This window comes from Harpia harpyja, chromosome Z (assembly GCF_026419915.1).
Source record: "Harpia harpyja isolate bHarHar1 chromosome Z, bHarHar1 primary haplotype, whole genome shotgun sequence".
Taxonomy (NCBI): Eukaryota; Metazoa; Chordata; class Aves; order Accipitriformes; family Accipitridae; genus Harpia; species Harpia harpyja.
In genome coordinates, this window is record NC_068969.1 from 81,512,176 (window position 1) to 81,533,987 (window position 21,812).

The 21,812-nt window shown below is 41.0% G+C and overlaps 2 protein-coding genes across 3 annotated transcripts in view; both read left to right on the plus strand.

Annotated features, from left to right (window-relative positions):
- Nucleotides 1–2,223, plus strand: CER1 (cerberus 1, DAN family BMP antagonist). Its single transcript, XM_052778856.1, has 2 exons — nucleotides 1–528; nucleotides 1,930–2,223. The coding sequence occupies exons 1-2, from the start codon at nucleotides 1–3 to the stop codon at nucleotides 2,221–2,223; spliced, it is 822 nt and encodes a 273-aa protein (XP_052634816.1).
- A 7,761-nt stretch (nucleotides 2,224–9,984) lies between these two features.
- Nucleotides 9,985–21,812, plus strand: part of ZDHHC21 (zinc finger DHHC-type palmitoyltransferase 21) — a 38,038-nt gene continuing 26,210 nt past the window's right edge. The window contains exons 1-5 of one of the 2 annotated variants that reach the window (XM_052775674.1): nucleotides 9,985–10,108; nucleotides 13,421–13,517; nucleotides 17,089–17,292; nucleotides 18,080–18,178; nucleotides 20,984–21,095. In XM_052775674.1, coding sequence (XP_052631634.1) covers nucleotides 17,139–17,292; nucleotides 18,080–18,178; nucleotides 20,984–21,095 — 365 coding nt within the window. In that variant the 5' untranslated portion in view covers nucleotides 9,985–10,108; nucleotides 13,421–13,517; nucleotides 17,089–17,138. Of the gene's footprint in view, nucleotides 10,109–11,740; nucleotides 12,246–13,420; nucleotides 13,518–17,088; nucleotides 17,293–18,079; nucleotides 18,179–20,983; nucleotides 21,096–21,812 lie in introns of those variants that run through there. The other variant, XM_052775675.1, reaches the window with a different exon arrangement.

Below are 21,812 nucleotides of genomic sequence, written 5' to 3' on the forward strand. Positions count from 1 at the left end.
ATGTCACTGCTTCTCCTTCAGCTGTTAGTGCTCTCATGTCTTGGAGCCACAGAGCCACAGGGAGATTCACCGCAAAGAAAAAGCAGAAGGCCATTTCAGCACCTTTTCTATCTGGACAAAAATCTGCTTGGAAGTCAGAGTTTTCATGAGCTGGTAGGGGAAAACCCGGTAGGTGTTGAGGAAACCCTGGGAGAACCAAGCTTTTTTGTAGCAATTCCTCAGACGGCATCTGAAAGTGAGAAGCAAGAGGAGAAAAAAATGTCCAGATTCATCCTTCCCAATGCAGAACTCCATGCAGACCAAGACCTGAGAACCTGGGCAGCACCCAGAGAGATCTCTCCTGTGGAAAACTTCTCTCCATCCCACTATTCCAGCAAGAGGGAGGCTGAACCTCCCTATAGAAAAGATGCCAAGAAATTTTGGGACCACTTCATGTTAAAGAAAAATTCTGCATCTGAAGAGGTTGTCCTGCCAATCAAGACCAATGAAATGCACCAAGAAAACTGCAGAACCCTGCCTTTTTCCCAGGTAAGAACAGGTGTCCAAGATCAATAAATGTGTATTTTCCCCTGCCTCTTGTAATCAGCAACTAAAGAGACATGGGTTATTTCATTTGCTAAGTCATAGGGCTGCTTCAGAACACTCACACACAATATGTGGCTGAAAAACACAGCTAAAAAGGCTGAAAAAGCTTTAGTCTGATGAGGCAAACTGCTAAATTGCAGCACTGGAAAGCCACACATTCAATTTTCAAAGAGTTATTTATTCTTTTTATGTAAAGATGCTCTGACCTAGCCTGATCAAGCAGGGCAGTAGTGAGTAATCATCTATTCAATGAATATACATGTAAACAGCTTGCATACATGAATTACCTTTATATATATATGTACACAGATGCACATATACAAGGAGTCCCAGGGCAAGTATTTACAGGAGAAGCTGGTTGCTTTCTTACAGCTAAGCAAGGATTCCCTTCTGCTGTACTAATTGGAAGACTGATGCATACATCTAATTCTGTGCTAAGAATGCTGGAGAACTGCTAAATTGTCCCATGCACAGATAAAGCCATTCTATCATATTGTAACATCAAGACAAGCAAGTAGTATAGATAAAAGTGCTGTATTCCTTGTAAGGCAACATGTATTCTCAGTGTTTCTATAATCACAGTCTGTCAAGGACCGTGTGTTTTCACATCTCTCACTAAATTTATTTCACTGGCAGACATATGGAAATATAGGTGTGGCCTAGAAACTTGTACCATTTTACTTTTTGTGCCATGTAATATGGCAAGCTTTCTCCAGGATGGCTGCAGTTATGCCAGTATAAAGGTGCTAAGTCCAGTCTAGCTTTTTATGGCTTGGGAGTTCACGTAGGCACTCCTGATACAAGGAATTGTTATTCTTGTAAACCAAGAGATTACAGAACTTCTGTTGCACTTTTAAGATTTTCATTAAAAAAAACTTCTAAGGAACATTATGCCTCTTCCACATGGAGACAAATCTTCAAGATTACAGTTGAGTCTAGCTTGTGGTTTATATAAAAGAATGTCAGGCCAAAATGATGTTTTAAGTCCTGCTAAGTGGGTAAGACTGCTTAACCATGTCAGAAATGTAGAACTGAAAGAGCAATTAAAAGGTAAACATGACAAACCCACCTATTTGATTTTCAGCTCACAAATGCTCTGATTGAAGCAGTTTTTGCCTTCGTTGTTCAATCTAAGAATTGCCCATAAGAGCGCTAAAGTTTGCTTTTTAAAGCGCTTATGTTGTACCACTTGCTTGACATAAAAAATAAACTTGTTTAAAGTCAATGTTCTGAGAAGAAAAAAATACAGTATTTTGGTGGTTTGGGGTTTTTTGCCTTCATGCCTTCTAGCAAAGTCCACAGGCCATTCATGTACCAGAAACTTCAAACTGCTTTCTGTTTCAGGTTGTTAGTCATGAGAGCTGTGAGAAGGTGATGGTACAGAATAATCTGTGTTTTGGAAAATGTAGTTCCTTTCATGTTCCTGGTCCAGAAGATCATCTTTATACCTTTTGTTCTCACTGCTTGCCCAGCAAGTTCTCCATGAAGCGCCTGGATCTCAACTGCACCAGTTCTGTCCTAGTGGTCAAAGAAGTCATGATTGTAGAAGAGTGTAAATGTGAGACTCCGAAGATTAAAGACCCTGCGATTGGATCTCTACTGTCAGACTTGCATGCAAATGTACATGAGCACAATTAACCTGTGCAAAGTACCTCTTAACTGCTTGATCATAAGGATTTGCCACTGAAAAAACCCCCACAATAAAGCTTTCATCACACTGGTACACAAAAATATTAAAGATGTAGACTTTCTACTTGAACTGCTTCTCTGCTTCAACAATAATTTTACCTAAAATGTAACAGATGTTTCCCTGCAGCTGTTAAAGAAATGCTGGACTTATGTGTAGAGTTCTTACTTTAACAAGGGAAACCTTTAAAAAATTTTCCACCTTTCCTATCATTGTTTCTAGGATGTTAGTGAACAACAGCTGAAGAGCTAGCATGATTTATCTGTGCAAAACCCTAACATATTGGCTGGTTTACATTTCCTTGGCTTGCAGGGACTGCCAATATAGCTGTACTGGCAACACAGATGTGGCTTTAGTCTCTTCCTTGCAAAAACAGGTCTACTTTTACATCAAGATAGTAGCTGGAGAGTGTAAAATATAAATGGACATAAGGCAGATAGAAAGCTGTGACTAGTTAAGGTCATTCTGATTGCTCCCAGCTGGAGTTCAGTTCCCAGTGAAAACTAATATACCTCACAATTTACACACTTTGTGGTTGCAAAGGATATTTTGCCATAGAAACCACTTACTCTCCTTCTACACACCTGCATTTGCTCTGCACATTTTTTTTACTGAAAGTCTTACATAGTAGAAGGAGAAAAAAAATAGAAAAAATTGCATACTTCCACAAAAAAATCATAAATGAATGATTATTATTATTACTTAAATTCACTGTGGAAAGACAATGCATGTTTTCCAGTTTGATGAATTTTAACATTGTCAGTGACTCCAAGATAAAGTTTAAGTAATGTTCTCAACACCTAAACTAAAGCAGAAAGGCATTTGTATGACAGAAAATCTGCAGAAGGATTTTATTAGCATGGCAATACCTGCATAGCTTTATAGGAACAGCCGAGAAAACCCTCTGCTAGGAAAGGTCTGAGTCTAGCGCTAGCCAACACAGCACCAGTGACTATTAGCCAAACTGCTGGCTTCTCTGCTCTCTCCAGCTGCTTCTCCCTGGATTTGTCTTGCAGACCTGGCACACCAGACAGTCATCAGCTTCCAGCAACTAGACTTCAGCCTATTTCTAACCCAGCTCCTTCAGTCCTCTGGGAATCTGCTCTGCTGCTACTGCCAAACTCTCAGACCTGGGCCCTTGTTGTTAAACTATCCACTGCTCTTTTTGGGGATATTGGAAATCAGTATTGATATAGCTGGTCAGTTCCAGGGTTGGGTAAATGATTCCTTGTATTTGAACTGCACTGTGATCCCAAGTGTCTTAATACCCTGTCAAAAAATATGTTCAGCATGGCTTTGGAGTGCAAGGCCCATGTTTAATATTTACTGAAAATTGCATCTGAATGGTATTCGGATACTGGATCTGAACTACTGCAATAGCTGAGTGCTTCTGCAGGTCACTTGCAGTGAGCAAACTGAAGATTAGTATATAGTTACCTTTCATTATATATAAACCTGTTTTTAAATAATAAAAATTGTTTACTAAAACTGAACAAAGCCTCCTCTCTATCCCTTTACACTAAGGACTGATGTGCAAACTGTGTATGGCTGTTTGGATGTTATGGGAGGATATATGATGTCATTCCAAGTAACAAGCTGTCAAGGTCTTATCATCCTTGTATTGAATGCAATAAAGCAAATACTTATTTTAACTTAATATTTATTCTAGCTTTATAATGCTGATCGATATTCTCAGGATGCTAGTGCAGTGAACTAGCGCCCAGATTCAGAAATTTATCTTCAACATGTTAGGCTGCATTCAGCATGAATGGACTCAGGTTATGAACAAAGAAAAGAAAATGTTTTCTAACAGGCAAAGTAGCACCAGCTAGCAACCGTATAGTTTCAGAGAACAAAGTAATTCTTTATGGCTCATGCTTTTTGCAGTACAGATTCCTCTTCACGGGGCATGTCCAATTGCACAATCAATCAGCCCTAATGACTGGTGTTTTGTTAAAGCATGCTGTATGCAAGTGGAAAAGCTAAGAAACAACCCCCTGCCTTAACTTATCAAACCTTTATGAGTTATTGTGGATGATGAGTAGTGTTCATTTTTAATCAAGCCTAAGGAAGAAAAGCACACAAAGCATCAAAGTTCCCAACCTTTTCCTCTTTATTTCCAACTTTATTTTTTAATCTGAAAAAGCTAAATCTTCTGAGGCTTCTAACCACTGACGTTTTAAAGCTGTGTGAATATATAAGAATGTTTGTCTGCATTTGCTTTTTTTCTGAAATGCAGGTATGTTTTAGGTTTGATACTTGCAGACAACCACTTGAAGTTAGGACCTACATACACTCCCAGTAAGATCACAAGTCAATTAAGAAGAAAAATCTTCCAGTCTTGTGATTTTGACATGACTGACTGCTAAACTGTGACTTTTGCACATAAGGATGGCAGAACTGAAGTTGTATTGTGGACTGTAAAGTATTCAGCCTAATTTTTAAAGGTCCTTCTGTGTGCTGAAGCATTATTGCAAAGCAAGCTATTCATGTAAGGAGTTTGCAGCACCAGATTCTTAGTGTGAATTTGCACAGCTTAAAAGTAGGTGAAAAGAGGTAATGACAGCTGTAGTAATTGCTAATTAGATTAGTGCTGTAGGTTTTTTGGATGAATGTTTAATTAACCCAGCAATGACTGGTTGCATGTAATTAGCATAGTATTCTGCAAAATCAAGAATGTGTTAATTGGATCAGATCTCTCAGCCTTTAAAAATTCCATATTAGGAATGTTGTGCCCAGGGGCTAACAGGGTTTTGCTCTCTCTTGGCACAACCATGATGGCCTCTACTAGTGTAATGATGTGGGTCAGAAAGGTGAGGGGTGTGATCTGTATCACTATATGGATGCTTCCAAGTAGTAATGCCATTATAGCAGCAAACCTGCATGACTTCAATTTAGCTGTGCCCATTCAGAGGTGCATGCTTTCTGTAACAAAAGCTTTTCCAGTGTAACGATGCTTACAATGGAAGTGCTGTTAATGTGATCTCTTCTATTTCAGAGCACTCCTTGTATAAACCTTTCTTACAGAACAAGACCGAGCCATAGTTGCAGAGCTCTCTGAAAATTCAGCTCAATCCCTTCTGCCATTTTATTTGACCTACTGCCTCTTTTCCAAATGGGTGTGCTTTACCTTGAAAATAATCAAAGAGAAGTGATGTTTATTCTAATTGCTTAAGCAAAATAAATCTTCAGTACAGGCTATTCCCTTAAATAAGGATTTTATGCAACCGGCTTTAATGCCTGTAACTACATCAAATTCGTATCAAATTCTGTGCAACCATATAGTGCAGGGAAAAGTCTCTGAAGTTGCCCTTGGAACTTCATAATGTGCGTGGTACTTTGTTCACCATTTATGAAATATTCACAGCTGACCTCGTGGCTGTCAGCTAACAAGCTTTATCATGTTTTGCTGACAGGTGGTGAAATCTCTTGCGGTACTTTCTCCTAAATGTACTAGCTCCTTGCTGCAATAGCAAGACGATGGGATTCCCTACTCAGAGAGAAGCTCCCCGGCAGTCCATACAGCTGCATAACCACATCATATCTAGGAGCACGTGCTGCACAGGATGGCGCATGTGAAGAGGTGTGGGGTTGAGGCTACCTCACGTCCTCCATCAGGCAGCTTGCCAGCGGAAACAGGAAACATTGATAGCGAACTGTAAGTATTTTGCATTTGCTGTTTTGCTAAACCTAACTCCTTGAATATCTGGTATGCATCCACCAACTTCAGCTCCCCTGAAATCTCTCCCTGACAGCTGCACAGATGAGAAAGAATGGGGATGAGAAGACTCTGTAGTTGGCCCACTGCAAGAACATTGATAAAAATGTTAACTGTCCACACTGAGAACTGTTTGCAGTGCCTTGTGCTCCATGGCGCCAGCAAAATGCACTTCAACTTGAAAAACAAAATGGACCAAAAGCTAAAATGAATAATAAGAAAAGCCAGGGCCAGCCTTATGTTTCTCTAAGGCCTTTTCTGAGGCATTTTCATTTTGCTGGCTTAGGGTACTGCTATTACCAGCCACTTAGTCTGATGTTCTGCTGGTGGCTGCACCCTGCAGTCAAGGTGTTCCAAGAGAGCAGGCGTGTACCTAAGCTGCCCTTCTGAACAAGGCGGTATCTCAGCTTAACCCTCTGCTGAAGCTGGTTCAAGCTCCTCGCACTGGAACAGATACAGAAGCATTCAAGCAGTCGGCTGCCCTGCCTGGACTTCAGACAGCAACTCCTGGAGGGAGAGAGGCGTTAGAAGAGCTAATGCTAGGACACGGGCAGCTGGACATTATCTGAGCAGAGCTCCTCGCACCATTGAAGTGCCTTGGATGAAAATTAACTCCCTCAGTTAGACTACTGCCTGGTCTAGCTTAGCTCCCATGTAACCTGTCTGGGCTGGGGGATCAGGAGATTTCACCATCCCTATGACTGAGGCAGATCAGAAAACGTATCTTGCCTTTGATTTTTCTGGCCATCAGATCAGAGAGAAAATGGACCCTGAGAGACATTTGCCTTTACTTTAACGTCTATTGCCTCATCCTCAGTACGTGACATTGTGACTGACAAAACTTTTGGGCCAGGACAGGTTTTGTTCCAGCACAGCATGTCAATAACAGAGACCTCTATCTTCGTGACACGGATCTTCATGACATGAAGAATTTTGCTCCCATTCTAGAGTAAACAAGTGTCTCCTATATACATCAGCAAGGTTTACAAGGAAGTGAGCAATGCAATGCTGCTGCAGAGAAGAAGTGGCAGTAACAAACTGCACAATTTAGAAGGACCCAGGAAGATGCGTACCGTTGAGGAAGCCGATTTCTCAACCCAGGAGCTATCTGTGCACAGACAGCACGCCTTCTGCACATCGATCAAGGGGCACAGTTGGGCTCAAAATGAATCCTGGAAAACAGTCTCATGACACAAGGGGCTTGTAAGCAGTAAGAATCACAGGAGTCACAGTGCATGCCTCTCTCTTGCATGCGCTCTCCATAACAGAGCATCAGCTGTTACTGCACATGGCTTGATTTTAGCATGCTGATTTAGTATTTACAGAGTGCCAATAAAATTTTTATGATGACAGCTGGTGGCTCCTGTGGTAATTTATAAACAGCAACAACAACACAACACAGACATCAGAAACTCCAAGAGGAATTCTATGCTATTGTGCAATATTCAGCACTGAAGAATGTGAGTATTTTTCTAATTTTGCAGACTTTTAATAATCTTTGTGTAATACATCCATATTGTACTTTACGTGAAGTCCATATCACACAAAGTTAGTATTTCCCCTAGGTATGTTTTTTCCTTCAGAATGGAGTCACCACAAAGACTCATTATCTATCTACCTGCATTTGATACTCTAGCAAAAGTGTCAGGTAACGTCTATAGTCCCAGCCTTTGCAAGTTCAATTGGGAAGTCCAGCACATGACTGCCTGCTTTTCTTCCTGCACTGTGCTTCCCCAAAAGAAATATTAACAAATGGAAACTGCTGTGCTGATGACTGAGCCAGAATAGACTACTGCCCTTGTTCCACAACCTGTGTTTACTCTGCACACCCATGAGTAGAAAAGAGTAAAATACAATCTGTCTGACAAGACTACAGATCTAATGACTGGCCATTACCAGTGTACCAATACAGAAACACAAATACCTGGTATTTGACTGGAAGATGACATTATTGACTGATTCTTTTTCATTCTACAAGAAACCTTCATCAATTATATTATCCCTCTCTGTTTATCTTTCCATTTTATTTCCCAAGTCCTTGGTTTCCTTTCCATTCCTTGGTTGTTGGGGTTTTTTTTCATCTACATTTATTCTTCAAATCAGTGAAAAGTTTTCACAGCTTATTATGTCTTTTACGTATAGGCATAAATTCATAAGTGAAATTTGTCATGGAATAGAGGCAGAGGCTGTTTTTTATTACAACCTTTCCAGTGATTCTCTTCCCCACATTTTGTAATAGTCCGATTAATACGTCTATTATTTACAGCATTGCCTGTTCCTAAGGACATAGTCAGGTTGTTCCTAAGGAAGCACTGTCTTCTGGTTTACCTGGAACATGCTTCATTCTCTTTCTAGACAACCTGCAGTTCCTGCTAAGAATATGTATTTACAGGTCAGAGCAATGTTAGCTTGAAATGTTAACAAGAGCCCTGTATAACAGAAGACTGTGGACACTGAAAAATACATCAGGACAAGGTCCAAAAGTCTCGACAAAAGCTTGAAATCCACCTAAACACTAAGCTGACTTTTTGGGTACTCTCTTTTCAGAATGATCATACTATGATTAAGTTTTAGGAAGAATGTTATCAGTAATAAAGAAGAGTTTTCTCTGTTGGTGGTGATCACCGTATTACTCTTCATCCATTTCATCCATGGAAATGCTCCAGGGTAAGAAAGAGCCCATCAATTTACTGTGGGAACCATGCCACTCAGACAGATGGGGATACCTTTAGGTAGCCAAAAGATCATGTATGTGCATCAGCAGTGGGTGCTCAAGGCATGATTCCCAGCTGGGAACACTGAAAATGCTGTCTGTTACAAGCTGTCTGCGGCTCTTTGCCGCTGTTAATCCCTCGTGGGTCAGAATTATCTTTTAAAAACAAAGATTAGCTTCCATGGCCATGTAGGGTCCTCTGTGAGCAAGTGGCACAGCACAGCAGGGGACCCCAGCATCAGGAAATTTCACAACTGGCCTGTGCTGACCAAGGAGAGAGGCTAGGATGCAAAGTCTAGAATTACAAGAGGAATTCTTTATTCACAGACATGAGGTGTCCCATTCAAACAGGGGCACACCAAATACGGTTTTAGACATGGTTCTTATACCCTTCAAGTGCTCAGATACAACACGGTTTAATCACTCACTACTTACACACATATCATTATTTTGAAAAACAACTATAATTCTGTGGTGCCATCGTCCACCTGCTTCCTTCTTGATCTAGGTGTACCTGGAGTTGGTTTTGCGACTTATCTGTGATGCCAGATAATGGGAGGGTTTTACAGAGGTGTTGGAGAGGCTGGGATGCTGGCATTACCTTGGTAGTCCAGGAGTATCCTTCCTCCTTTGTGGGTGGCTTTAAGATTCCAAGAAACAAAAGGTCCGTATGTTCAAGGTGGGGGCTGTCCTCCTCCTCCTTGCAGTGAGCTGAGGCCCTTTGGTTATGCTGACTTAACCATGATTATGCAGTATACAAGGTAAAATATATATTTCTTAAGAAAGCTAATATGATTTCAAACTATAAATAAAGTTTATATAATTTCAGACTGTAAAGACTAATTGGTACAATACTTTGGGAATAAGATTCTCCTAACAGGAGCCTGGAGACCGAGGCAGAGGCCTTGTCTGCAGCGCTTACGATTTGTCAGGAATTGCAAAGGGGACACCGCAGAGCGGAAAGAGAGAGGACTCAGCCTGACTACCACCTGCGCTCGGGAACGGGCCTGCGCCAGTGAGCTCCAACCCCGGAGAAACCCTCAACGGCGGATCGGGCACACAGGTTTCCGACCGACTCCCGCCGGGCAGGGGAGACCGTCCCGCCGACGCGCCTCCTCCCGCCTGCGCCGGGAAGCCAAGGTGCATGACCCTCACCCGGCCGCCGGCCCCCCGCCGCAGCCCTGAGGCCCTGAGGGGGGAACCCCGCCCCGCCCCGCCGCCACTCTGCTCTCAAGCGCGCACGCGCGGCTCGAGCCGGGGAAGCGGCGGCGGCGGCGGGGGTTGGGCGCGTGCGGGCGCGCGGGCTGCGAGCGGCCGAGGTGGCCCCCGCAGTTGCTATGGAGAGCGGGGGAGAGGGGGGCGCGTGACCGCGGCCCCTCCCTTCTCCTCCTGGCCTCGCCCAACGGTTGGTTCCGCCTCGTGCGCCGGGGAGGGAGGACGGGGGGGGCGGCGGGGGGGGACGGGCTGTGTGGCTCTCGGGGGCGCCGCCGAGCCGAGCCGGGGCGGCGGGGGGCTGCGGGAGCGGCATCCCTCCGCAGGCCTCGCCGGGGGCAGCCCCCGTCCGTCGCTGCCGTGAGGGGTGACCCTGTGGCCAGGCCTCTCCGGGAGTGTCGTGCCCGAGCGCCGCTGTCGAGTCAGGGGCTTGGTGGGGAGAGAGAGGCCGCTGCCGCCCCTCCCGTGGCGATGGGATGGAAAGCGGCGAGTGCCCCTCGGGGCGCCTTTTTGGCGGGGCCCGGGGGAGGCTGACGGACTGACTGGGAGGAGGCTTTCTCTAGGGTGGGTTAGGGGTCTCCGCATCGCTGGCCTCAGACGTCAGTGTTACCTGTATTAAATCTGCGTTACCGCTCGTGGATGCTTGCTTACCTGAATTAACTTTAACTTAAGGAATGCTATTTTCTGTGCAGAGAGCTGGGGGAGGGAAATCCTTAGCAGACTTGATGAGTATCTCCTTACCTACGAAATAAATACTGTTGTCATTTTGACGAAGCTCCACAGTGCTGCTTTTTTTTTGCTAAATGGTGAGGAGGGCATTTTCCGCTTTGAGCTGGTGGTGGAAGAGGTGTGTGTGTTTTGTTGGCTATGGGCTCTAGCAATACAGCACAAGGAAATGCAATGCCCTCTGACCTTTCTTAGTTTCACACTTTCATTTTCCAGCTCCAGTAGTTAGTAAAATGAAATTGTAGGTCTTCATTCCCATCGCACTGAGGATTCAAAGAGTGATGTGCTTAAGTAGCGTGTATTATCTGTCTACAAGCAGCTGCTTGGTCATCAGTAGGTGAAGATAAGTTTTCATGGATTTGTGATCAATGAGGATACAGTGTACATACGTTAATATCAAGCCACGTTCCAGTCCAAGCCTGTGTGGCATCTTTCATGAATGCATTAGATGTTTACACGTACACCTTGCAAGATCCCATCGAGAAAAAAGAATTGGGTGGGAATGTCTTGTCTAGCTTAACCCACCCTTCAACAGCCACGTAACAACTGTGTAGTGCCAAGGTCTCTACTAACAACCATCTATTGTATAAACATGTGCAATGCCAGGTACGTGGAGTTTTGTCATGGCAAAAATATGCTGCTGCGTGTATTAACTCGTTATTCAGATACTAGTTTTGTTAAACGGAAGAGTTGCAAAAGGCATAGTGGTAATTCTGACACTTGATAACATCACGTAAGTGACTTCTTTAAAATGTTATTGAAAGTAATTTAGTTGTTGGGTCCAAGTTGACTTTTTTTTTTCTGGTGAAGTGTACTTTTAGTTTTATATCAGTAATTTTTGTCAGTCATTCTTACACTTTCAGGAAAGTCACAGATCTAAAACTGCAGCCAGATCCACAAATTGACAGAGGCTGTTGGTTGTTATGGCCTTGTCTTGGCTATCAAATATTATAGAAGTATATCTCTCATGTTTGTACTCTCTGCTCCTTTTTCTGTCTGAATGGCTTAGAATACAGCCTTTTTAGAAAGTGGTGTTCTCGCTCTAAAAGTGTATTTTATAGAGGGTAGTATTGTTCAGTTTGCATGGGGTCTTAAAGTTGTGTTTCACAGTGAACAATACTATGAATTATTGATCTGTGTCATTCTGGCCTTGTTTAAGCATTTGTGAAGAACATTCTGGAATTCAGATTTCACAAAGTCTTGCTTTTCTTACTGAAGTAGAAGTCCAGGGCTAAAATGAGGCAGAATATATAAAATCTTGGTTTCTAGTTATGTATCAGTGCAACAGCCGTAAAAGTGCAACAAACAGGATGTCACCAGAGCTAGTTGTCATGCTTCCTAGGATAAGAAATGGAGTACTGCTTGTATTGGGTTTATTTATGAAACAGAACTTTCTAAGTATGTTTTGGGACAGTCTTGATGCAAAATAGTATACTTTTTTTGAAGTTTGCCTTCAAATGAGCCTGTTAAAACAGTCTTTATTTCATTTTAACATTCATGGTTAGTGCAAAGCTTTCTCATTTCTCAGAAGTGACTTTCTGCCTGCCTGACTCATTCTGTGGTCTCATTATTCAGTGGATGTCACATCAGAAGTCATATTGGAGGTGATTGTAGTGAACGAATACTGAGTTTATGACACCATCAACTGAATTGGGCAGAAATAAAAGGGTTAGGAAAAAATGCTGTCCAGGCATCCCTCAGTAAAAGTATTTTTTGGAGACGCAAGAGCAATTCTCGATTATGTAGAAAAGGCTCAGTCATGTTTTGGTAAAGCTGAAGCTTTTCGCAGCCACAGTTACTGTTTGCTTTCAAATGCTTTGTGTTTGAGATGTTTATTTAGAAAAAATGGCTATAAATTAGGGTAAGAGGGAAGAAAACCACAAAACCTCCAACACAAGTGTTGTGCATTTTATCCTAAATTATTTCGCTGGAAATTTTTTAGGCATTGCATGTGTGAATACTGAGTGTATACGGATATAAATCACTTAATTGCTTCTTTTCAACTGATTTGTTGTAAACCTGGTCATAGACTTTTTTCCTCTACGTATTGTAGTTATTCTCATCAGAAATGATGCATCCTAAAGAACAGAATTATTTGAGATCCGTCTTCCTTTCTTTTGACATTGTATTTGAAAGAGTAAATACATATTTTTTTAAAGTATGTTTAAAAAGAGAAAATTATAAATTCACCTTGTTTGTGAGTTAACTTGGAATCTAGTACTTTCTACCTAATCATCAGAATGTGCCCTTGTTAGGTTTTCTTTATTCCACCTACCCCCTGCCCCCCGCCCCATTCCTCCTTACCTATTTATGTACGGTACATAAACCAAGAGGGAGAGAGGAAGAAGCTCACTTTGCTGGAGAAGGTCAATATGTTAACATTGTTTATGCAGTATTGTGAGAAAAGTATAATGAAAAGTATAAAACTTAATTTATCAGTAGGCATGCAGGAAGCAAGTATATCATAATTTAACTGAAATACACTGGCAGTAGTGCAGTTTTATATAGACCTTTCTCTGAACAACCCCATCCTTTTGAAAGTATATTCAAATTGTGAAATGGCCTAGAACTGAAATTCAAGGAATGCTAGCTAGAATCAGCATGTCAGTTCAGACATGAGAGACAAAAGTTCTGGGTATCTCTGTGAATAGCTTGAGAGGAAGCTGTACTCAGTGAGGTGGGGTGTGAAGAACAGAATAGAAGGTAATCTATTATATGCTGCCTTTCAAACCAGTGATGATGATTGTTTGAGTATCGCACTCTTTTCTGTCTCTTTCAGAAAAGATACAGAAGATGATGATGAAAAATCTCCCTATCTTGAGAATGGGGCCTTTTTTTGCATAGTTCCAACTTAATTGTGGAACTTGCCATCAAAGGTATGGGTTTGGGGGTGTGTGTGTTTGGTTTTGTTTTGGGTTGTTTTTTTAATTATAAAAGTGAATAATGTCATGCAGGCAAAATTTAGTCATAAAATTGTAAAAATTTGGGATACATTTCCATTATAGGCATTCTTATTGTTTTCTCCAGAATCTCTCTCATTGCTTATTGCTCACACATTATACTTAGTAGGTCACTTGGAAACAAGTATTTCAGTACTTCTATCTCTCTGTTTTGTTTGTTGAGCTGTTATTTCCCTTTCTGAGGAAGCGCTGTGAAGTCATGGAGTCTCTACTGCTCTGGTAAGATGGAAAACAGATGGATTCTTCAGCAGTCGGCAGTGTTTCTCGCTGCCTCTGGTTTTTTTGGCCTCTGTGTTTCTGTCAGTCTGCATGATTTCCCCTCCGTAAATCCATGCTGACTACTCCCAGTCACCTTCCTGTCCTTCATGAGTTTGGAAACAAGTTTCCAGGATTATTTGCTCCACCTTCCCAGGGATCAGGGTGAGGCTAACAGGCCTGTAGTTGCCTGGATCCTCCTTCTTGCCCTGGAAAACTGGGTTGACATTTGCTTTCTTGAGTCCTGCGGAACCTCACCCATCAGCCTAAAACTTTCAAACGTATTTGACAGCAGCTTCACAATAACAGGGCCAGCTCTCTCAGCACTCATGGTGGCATCTCATCAGGTCCCATGGAGGTGTTATGTCCAGTTTTGTTTAAAGGTTTCTTAATCTGATCCTCCCTCTCTCAGAGTAAATCTTTCTTGCTCCAGACTTTCCTACGGGTCTCAGGGGCCTGGGATTCCAGAAAGCAGGTCTTACTCATAAAGAGCAAGGTGACTAAGGCACTTTGACTTTTTTGTATCCTTTCACCAGGTACCCTCCCCCATTCAGCAGCGGGCCCATATTTCTCTCAGCCTTCCTTATGCTGCTCACGTGCCTGTACGAGACTTTCCTTTTGACCTTCATATCCCTCACCAGATTCAACTCCAGGTGGGCTTTGGCTTTCCTAACCCCATCCCAGTACACCCAAGTGGTGTTTCTGTATCAAGTGTGTGCACACACTCGATGCGGCCCTGCTTCACCTCTGTTTTGTTGGTAAGATCTCTGTCCACATAGTGTCAGGTGGATCCTGCCCTCCACCTCCTGCCCAGTTCTTGATCCTCAGAGAAAGTCCTATGGATGTAAAAGCTGAGTCCCAGCTTTTGACACAAGCTGCACAAACACTTGTTGGTCTGCGGGATCTGTCTACTCCCCCTCAAATCCTTCCCCTTCACCAGCAGGATGAAGGAGACACCACCTGGTCCCCAGGCTCTGGCCCTCATACTCCAAGCCATGTAGTCATGCCTGATATGCTCCTGGCCTCTCCTGGCTATATCTGTGGTGCCCCTATGGAAGAGTAGCTGAGGGTAACAGTCTGAGGGCTGGACTGCTACCAGCGTTAGGAACAGCCTGACCATGGTAACAAGGACCCAAGCCCCTGGCAAGCAGCAAACCTTGCCAGGTGGCAGGTTGGGCTGGCAGAGGTGCCTCTGTCCCTGCAGCAAGGTGTTTCTCTCCGCTGTTTCTTGCTCTATCCTGCCCACGCTGCCACAGGACTCGGGCACAGCCAGCTCGGAAGCTTCATTGTACAGAGCTCCTTGTCTTTGCTGGCTGCCAGGGCTCAGAACCTGCTCTGTAGATCAGAGCTGCAAGCAGAGCGGGAACCATCCTCCTGGTGCCAGAGCTCACAAGCTCCCAGGCTTCGCCAGATGCAGCATCTCCATGCCCAGCCTGACAAGCTAAGGCTCTGCCTGCTTCCCCTCAGTGCACCGGGGGTTCATGTAGCTGCAGGGTCTTGGAGGGGTTCTGGTCCATCTCCTTTTCAGCATCCCTAGTGTTGTACAGTCTGCTCACCTCCCACAGCTTCTTTGCTTGATGAGACACATCCTCCATCAGTGCACGCTTAGAAGGATATGAAATGTTTTTTAGTTCTAAACCTGCTGGTTGCCAAAGCTAACTTACAACAGAGGCACATTAAGAACTGGCAGATTCAGGAGTATAATACTACATCATTTATGTCTAGAGACTGTACATATGTGTGTAGTATATTAATACCATGTATACAACAGACTATGATGCATAAATGCTATGTATAATAAAATTTTAAAAAAAAATAGTAAATATAGGCCTAAATAGGTTTTTTGTGATTATCATGAACTTAAAAACAGTTTTAAGGGCACAGTAGCTGTGTTCAGTATGCAACATGGGTCTATAAAACAAGTGTTAGCAAATTTGATGCATTTTTAGGATAAAAATCAGCACTTAATACTCTGCTATACTCGAATGGGAATGCTGTTGTACTAGAAGATAGCAAGCAAAGGGTGATGATAAATACTGCATAGGAGAAGTGTGGAAAAATGTCAGCTTATTGGGGTCTGATTTTGACTAGAGATCTCGAAAAAGAAGAAAACAAGACTAATGAAACTTGTGGGTAATATTAAGCAGAGAAATGGTGAATGCAAGTGAGGATAGACAAACATGAAACAAGTAGAGCAAAACCCCTGGAAACAGAGATGTCTGATAAACAAGATGAAATTTCAGTGCAACAAGTAGAAGCTGAAAGGAATGGAAGGAAATCTGTCTGAAATTGTCAAGTTCCCTGAAGCCCAGAGATCAGGGAAACTAATGGGTAGGAGAGTAGCTTGGGGTTTATGTGTGTGTTGCAGTATTAAGATACGTATATGAAGGCAGCCTGGCAAAAAACCTAACAGTAGTAATCCTTCCCTTGAAGGTTCTGCTGAATAGTGCTTACGACTTCGTGCTGCATTTTTATGAAGATCGGTTTATGAAGCTCTGAAGTTCGTACTGTAGGACTTGGTGGGGTTTCTTCAGCCTAAACCAAAAAAGAGCCCAGCACGCTATCAGGATGGAAACCTTGGTGTTTTAAGTGTGATTAATAGTGAGAAAACTTGTATGATACGTCTTAATGATCTACATGAAAGATGTTAGGGTAGTGTGGTTCCTTTCTCTGTTGCTTTGCTATAAATGCCACGAAGGAGGTTTTTTAAGCAGAGAAGAATTACAGATTCCTGGGGACGCCTGTGACTATTTTAGCATACAAGCTTTTAAAAAAAAATCTTCTAATATAGTTGGGAGACTATGATAGGTAGGTAGGATGAATCCTTGTATAACATAAATGATTCTCTGTATTTCTTGTTTGCTTTGCAAACTTTTTATTTTGATGGGAGACTTCTTTTCTGTAATGTTTATATCCTTTGCTGCTGCCAGCTGGCTCACAGTTGCTTGCTTTACATATTACTTAATAGTTTTCCCAGGTACTTGTTTTACTTGCAACTTGATGATAAATGTTACTTTTTAGCGAGATGTAACTAATTAATGAAATCATAAAATGTTTCTCTTCCTGGTACCTGAACAGGGTATGTGAAATGTCTCTAAGTTTTCATTTAATTCCTTAAATCCATAGCTGACGGGGCTTTTTTTTTCCTATTTGAATGTATGTGGAACCCTGTAGGTTGCATGATACTGGTTGATTTACTCTTTTTTTTTTTTTTTTTTTTCAATCTCTCTAGGATAATCTTTTCTTCCTGGGTCGTGAGAGATCATTAACTGTTTGTGTTCAATGGGACGACGAATTCACTTTGTGGTTGACCCCCAGGGTTGGTGCTGCATGGGCCTGATTATCTTTGTCTGGCTGTACAATACAATCTTCATTCCAAAAGTCATCCTTTTTCCTCACTATGAAGAGGGACATATTTCAGTTGTGGCAATTTTGTGTAAGTCAATTTAGCCCTTTTCTCTACTAGTGAAAATAGTATCTTTGGGCAGTAGTTAACATGTATGAGAAAGGTCAGAAAATAAAGAATAATGTGAAGGATAAAGATAAAGTGTAATAGTACTGGGATGCATCCTACATATTATGCTCTGAGAAGTTGAGACACTTCATTCATTTCAAAGGTGTTATGGTAAAACTTGTTCGTGTGGAAACTGGGGAAAAGCATTAATATGGCTTTCACATCCTGTAGCTAGAATGTGACAGAATTTCAGGCCCACAACTCTTAGTGCTTGTCAGAATTTGGGGTGGTAGTACTGATGGTTCACAAACTTGAATTTTGTTGTACATCTCTGGATGGGTCAGCTAATATGAGTTACGCTAATAGGTTTTGCTGGGGAGAAGGCTTGAATTATAACTGAAACCAACTTTAAAGCGAAGATGGACTACTCAAAATGTCTTTTCACATAGAGGCTTTGAGGTGTAGAATGACTGGTGGTTATTTGATAAGACAGTGGAGGAACTTCTTAAATACAGTAGTAAGGTCATAATGGTGTCCTGGTGGTGCTATCAAAACTGTTCACTGCTACCATTTCCTTTCCCTCTCCCTTTTTAAGACTGGGGAGTACTTAATATTGTAGACTGTATGATACCAAAAATATATCTGGAATTGAATGGGAAGGCTGAGTAATTTCCAACTTGGTGCTGGAGCATCTATATTTTTGATGCAGTGTACAGTAGATATTTTGTACACCTGAAAAAGACTAACAAATGCTTATTTATTTTTTCAGGTTATTACTTCTGCTCATTGTTTTGTATAGCTTCATTACTAAGAGCCTCAGTAGCTGATCCAGGAAAGCTACCTGAAAACCCAAAGATACCGATTACAGGTACATAAGGTTGTTTCTATATAATTTGATGTCCTCAAAATAATTAGGAATCAATTTGATTTTATGAGATTTGATGGAAACCATGAGCTGTCTCTGCTGAAACCTATCGTTTCCTATAACCTATTATAACCGATATATTAACTTATATTGTTAATGAAATTAAAATCGGTATGTTACTGTTTTTATGTTGTACATTTCTAGCACTTCCCCTTGTGTAGACTCAAAAATTCCTTTCAAAACTTCTATTCCACCAGAAGTTTAGTTATGTAGGAACTTCTGCTAGGAAATTTTTCCATGGGAAGAACTTTTTTGCATTCTGGGCTTTCAAACATATTGCATATACTTCTAACTTGATAATATTTAATGAAAAGTGTTTAGAGATGGTTAGTCATTATAATTCTACAGCTTTTTTCTAAGTAAATTTATAAGATGTTGAAAGTGATGGTAGAAGGTACTCTTATGCTGGATTTTACCTGTGCATTTTTTACAAATTTTTTTCAGTGACTTATATTTGTATGGGCTGTTAACCAAACAAATGTGGCGCTAATTATATTGCCTTGCTATAGAGTAGCAACTTAACATGTGACAACTCATTTCTGTTTCTGAATTCCATTTTCTGTGAATCTATCCCACAATTCCCATATGGTATCCGATCCTCCAGAAACTGGAGGAAATTTAAAACCTTAATAATTCTCCACAGAGAAAGCCAATATTTTTGTGAACTGTTTGGTGCTATTAAGGTGCTTGTCTAATGCATAGAGCTTTTACAGCAGTTTAGAATGGAGTAGGGCTATTAAACAGTATGAGCTTTGTCACATAAACAGAAAATACTTTCTGAATGTAGAAAACGTATCAAATGCAGTGAGGCGTAAATACTTCAGTCTTGTCTTGCAGCGTGGTGGATGCCAGGAGTAACATTTTGCTCTCTCTTCCTGATGTTAGTGAGAATCTAGGATGATGTGTTTGGAAACATGATTTGTTTAGCATCAGCACTGTTGTTACAGTGGCGTGCACAAACCAGGCAGCAGATAGTCGGAAGAGATGTATCTCCCTGGGATTCAGAAGTGAAACACTGATAGCAGAAAATCTCATGTCAGTGTTCTTTCTGCTCCTGGTAACTGATCCTTTGATCCAGTAAAATGGAGGGTGGGTCAGACTTTGCGTTCTGCAGTCAGAGTTCTTGCTGCAGGAAGAACAACATGGAATCTGCAACCTGAACTGCAGAATGAAGACACTCAGTACAGTTACAGACAATTGCATTTATGACTGAATGTTCATTTACCTGCAAAATACCAGGACCAGTACAAATTCCCTTTGTGCACAAATGTTTCTTTCTCTTTTAAGGGATCCCTTTGAATAGCTCTCCAACCTTTTCACGCTCCATTCATTTCATACGGCAATGATACTTTATAGATAAAACTGAAGATGGAACACTTAGGCTTGACTATGACATTGATTAATATGATTTGGTGTGTGCTATGTCAGGGGTTTTCTACTTTCTGAAGTAGCACTTCAGTTCTCTGGTATTCTTTAGGTTGACAGGAAGATACATTTTTGCATGGTATAAATTGTATTCAAAAATGAGGTTGGGGTGTTTCTGAACTCTGCTGGTAGCTACCCTATTAGGGAGTGACACCTTTGTGACACTGTATTTATGGGAACAGATTGTAAATCAGTTTCCATCTGGCACTATTACTAGTTTTATGATCTCAGATATTGGGCTTTGTTACTTCCAGTGTCCAAATGTTGTTTTGCGGCAAGAAAGACAACATTAGAGCTGCCTGCAGGTGGCTCAGAAGTGCTAAATTTAACTTTATTTTGTTTACACAGGGACAATGCTTTACCATATAAAATTTCAGAATGTCCTACTGTAAAAGCTAAGCTTATTTTTTTTCCCCTGGGATTTAAGAAATTTCTCTGCATCAGAAAAGTTCTATTTAGGTAGAAACAACTAGTCAAAATATTTAAGATTCTCAGTCATGCACCTATTTTCCTTAAAGACAGAAAATATATGCTTTTGTGAATGGAGGTATTACAGTGTTGGTGTGATTTGTTTCCCATGTGAAGATGAACTTTCCGAATATATAATTTGAATGCTTATTTTCAAAGGCTTCCTCTAATTTGAATGGTGCAATTTGAGATAAATAATAGCTAAGCTGAGCAGTAGTAGGTCCTGGTAGTTTCAGCTACTCAGTATCTCTGGAGATCAGCATAAAGAATCTCACATTGGGCATCCAAAAATATTGTATATTTTTAAATACAAGCCTATCCTCTATCTGTTCTTTGGTTGCCTTATGTGTAAAATTGCATGATGTGAGATGCATGTCTTAAAATGCTTTGAGATGGAAGATGCTCCTGAAGTGTTCATTGTGTATTTTATTTTCGTTAGCTAGCTCTGACAAATTTGAGTAGCAGTATTTCCTCAGGAGGTTTTGGAATGGCAGGGAGATTGTACGATGCTTCTGTCTAGCAGATAGGTTTTTTCACAGTAGACATGTAAGAAAATAATTGAATTACGGTCTTCCTTGTTTGAGTGACAGCTTTTGTGCTGTAATAATTACTCCCTAGAAATACATAGGAGGAGTGAGGATTTTGGAGAAGAAAACTGGCACAGAATGGCAGTAATATCTTCCAGTTTAATTAAGATGAAAGTGGGAAAAAAGTTTTTTGTATGCTGCTTACATATAAGAATGTAATACAGTAAGGTTTTTTTTGTCTTTGAATCACTAGGATATAGATTAATCATGAGCATGTTGTACTGAGTTTAAATCTCTCTAAAGTGTCTTTCTTTACATTTTCACCTAGAACGAGAATACTGGGAATTATGTAACAAATGCAATATGATGAGACCAAAGCGTTCACACCATTGCAGTCGTTGTGGACATTGTGTGAGGAGAATGGATCACCACTGTCCATGGTAAGACCAGGACATTTGTTCTAACAATCTACTCGTTTAGTGAATCATTTCAAAGTTCATGGTCTTGACTATTGCTCATTCGTCATATTTCTTTCCCGGTAGTGCTTAATCATTTAGCCATTTAGAGCAGGGAAAAAACAGCTTTGAGACTTCTTATGTCTACAAGTAAAACTGACAGTAAGAACTGTTGCAGTGTAACATGTTAGCATTGTCAAATTGTTATGTGCCATATAGTTTTGCAAAATACACATATTTTGTTTAAAGAACTGGAATTCTTACTCCTAAAACTGATCAAAATAATTGATTTGTACATTGAAGATTTATTTCATTTGTTGCAATTTAGTTTCTGATGCTGGAAATTTTTTTTTTTTGTAGGAAATAAATATGTTTCTTGGATTGAAATAAAAGATTACAATTTCAACATAAGAGATGATGCTCTTTATAATAATAAAAACAGATCATGGTTTCAGACAGTTTTTGGTTTTTAGTTTACCAAATTGCTATGCTAAGTAGAAAATGTTATTGACTCATACCATGCCCCACTTGTCATAGCCTCACTGATTTTGTAGTGAAATTGCTTATTTTAGTGTTCTTTAACTAGTTTCAGTCAAAATGAGGTAATCTGGCTAAAATTGTCTATTTAAACTGATTGTTTGTAGCTTAAAATGAACATAAACATTTCTGTTGGTAGTTCTGAGGTATCATTTCCAGCAAGGC

What these genes read in the sequence shown, in the direction of transcription:
- CER1 (XM_052778856.1), top strand. Translation starts at nt 1, where the DNA reads ATGTCACTGCTTCTCCTTCAGCTGTTAGTGCTCTCATGTCTTGGAGCC. An exon ending in GAACCCTGCCTTTTTCCCAG is followed by an intron (nt 529 to 1,929) that starts GTAAGAACAGGT and finishes TTTCTGTTTCAG; the next exon opens with GTTGTTAGTCATGAGAGCTG.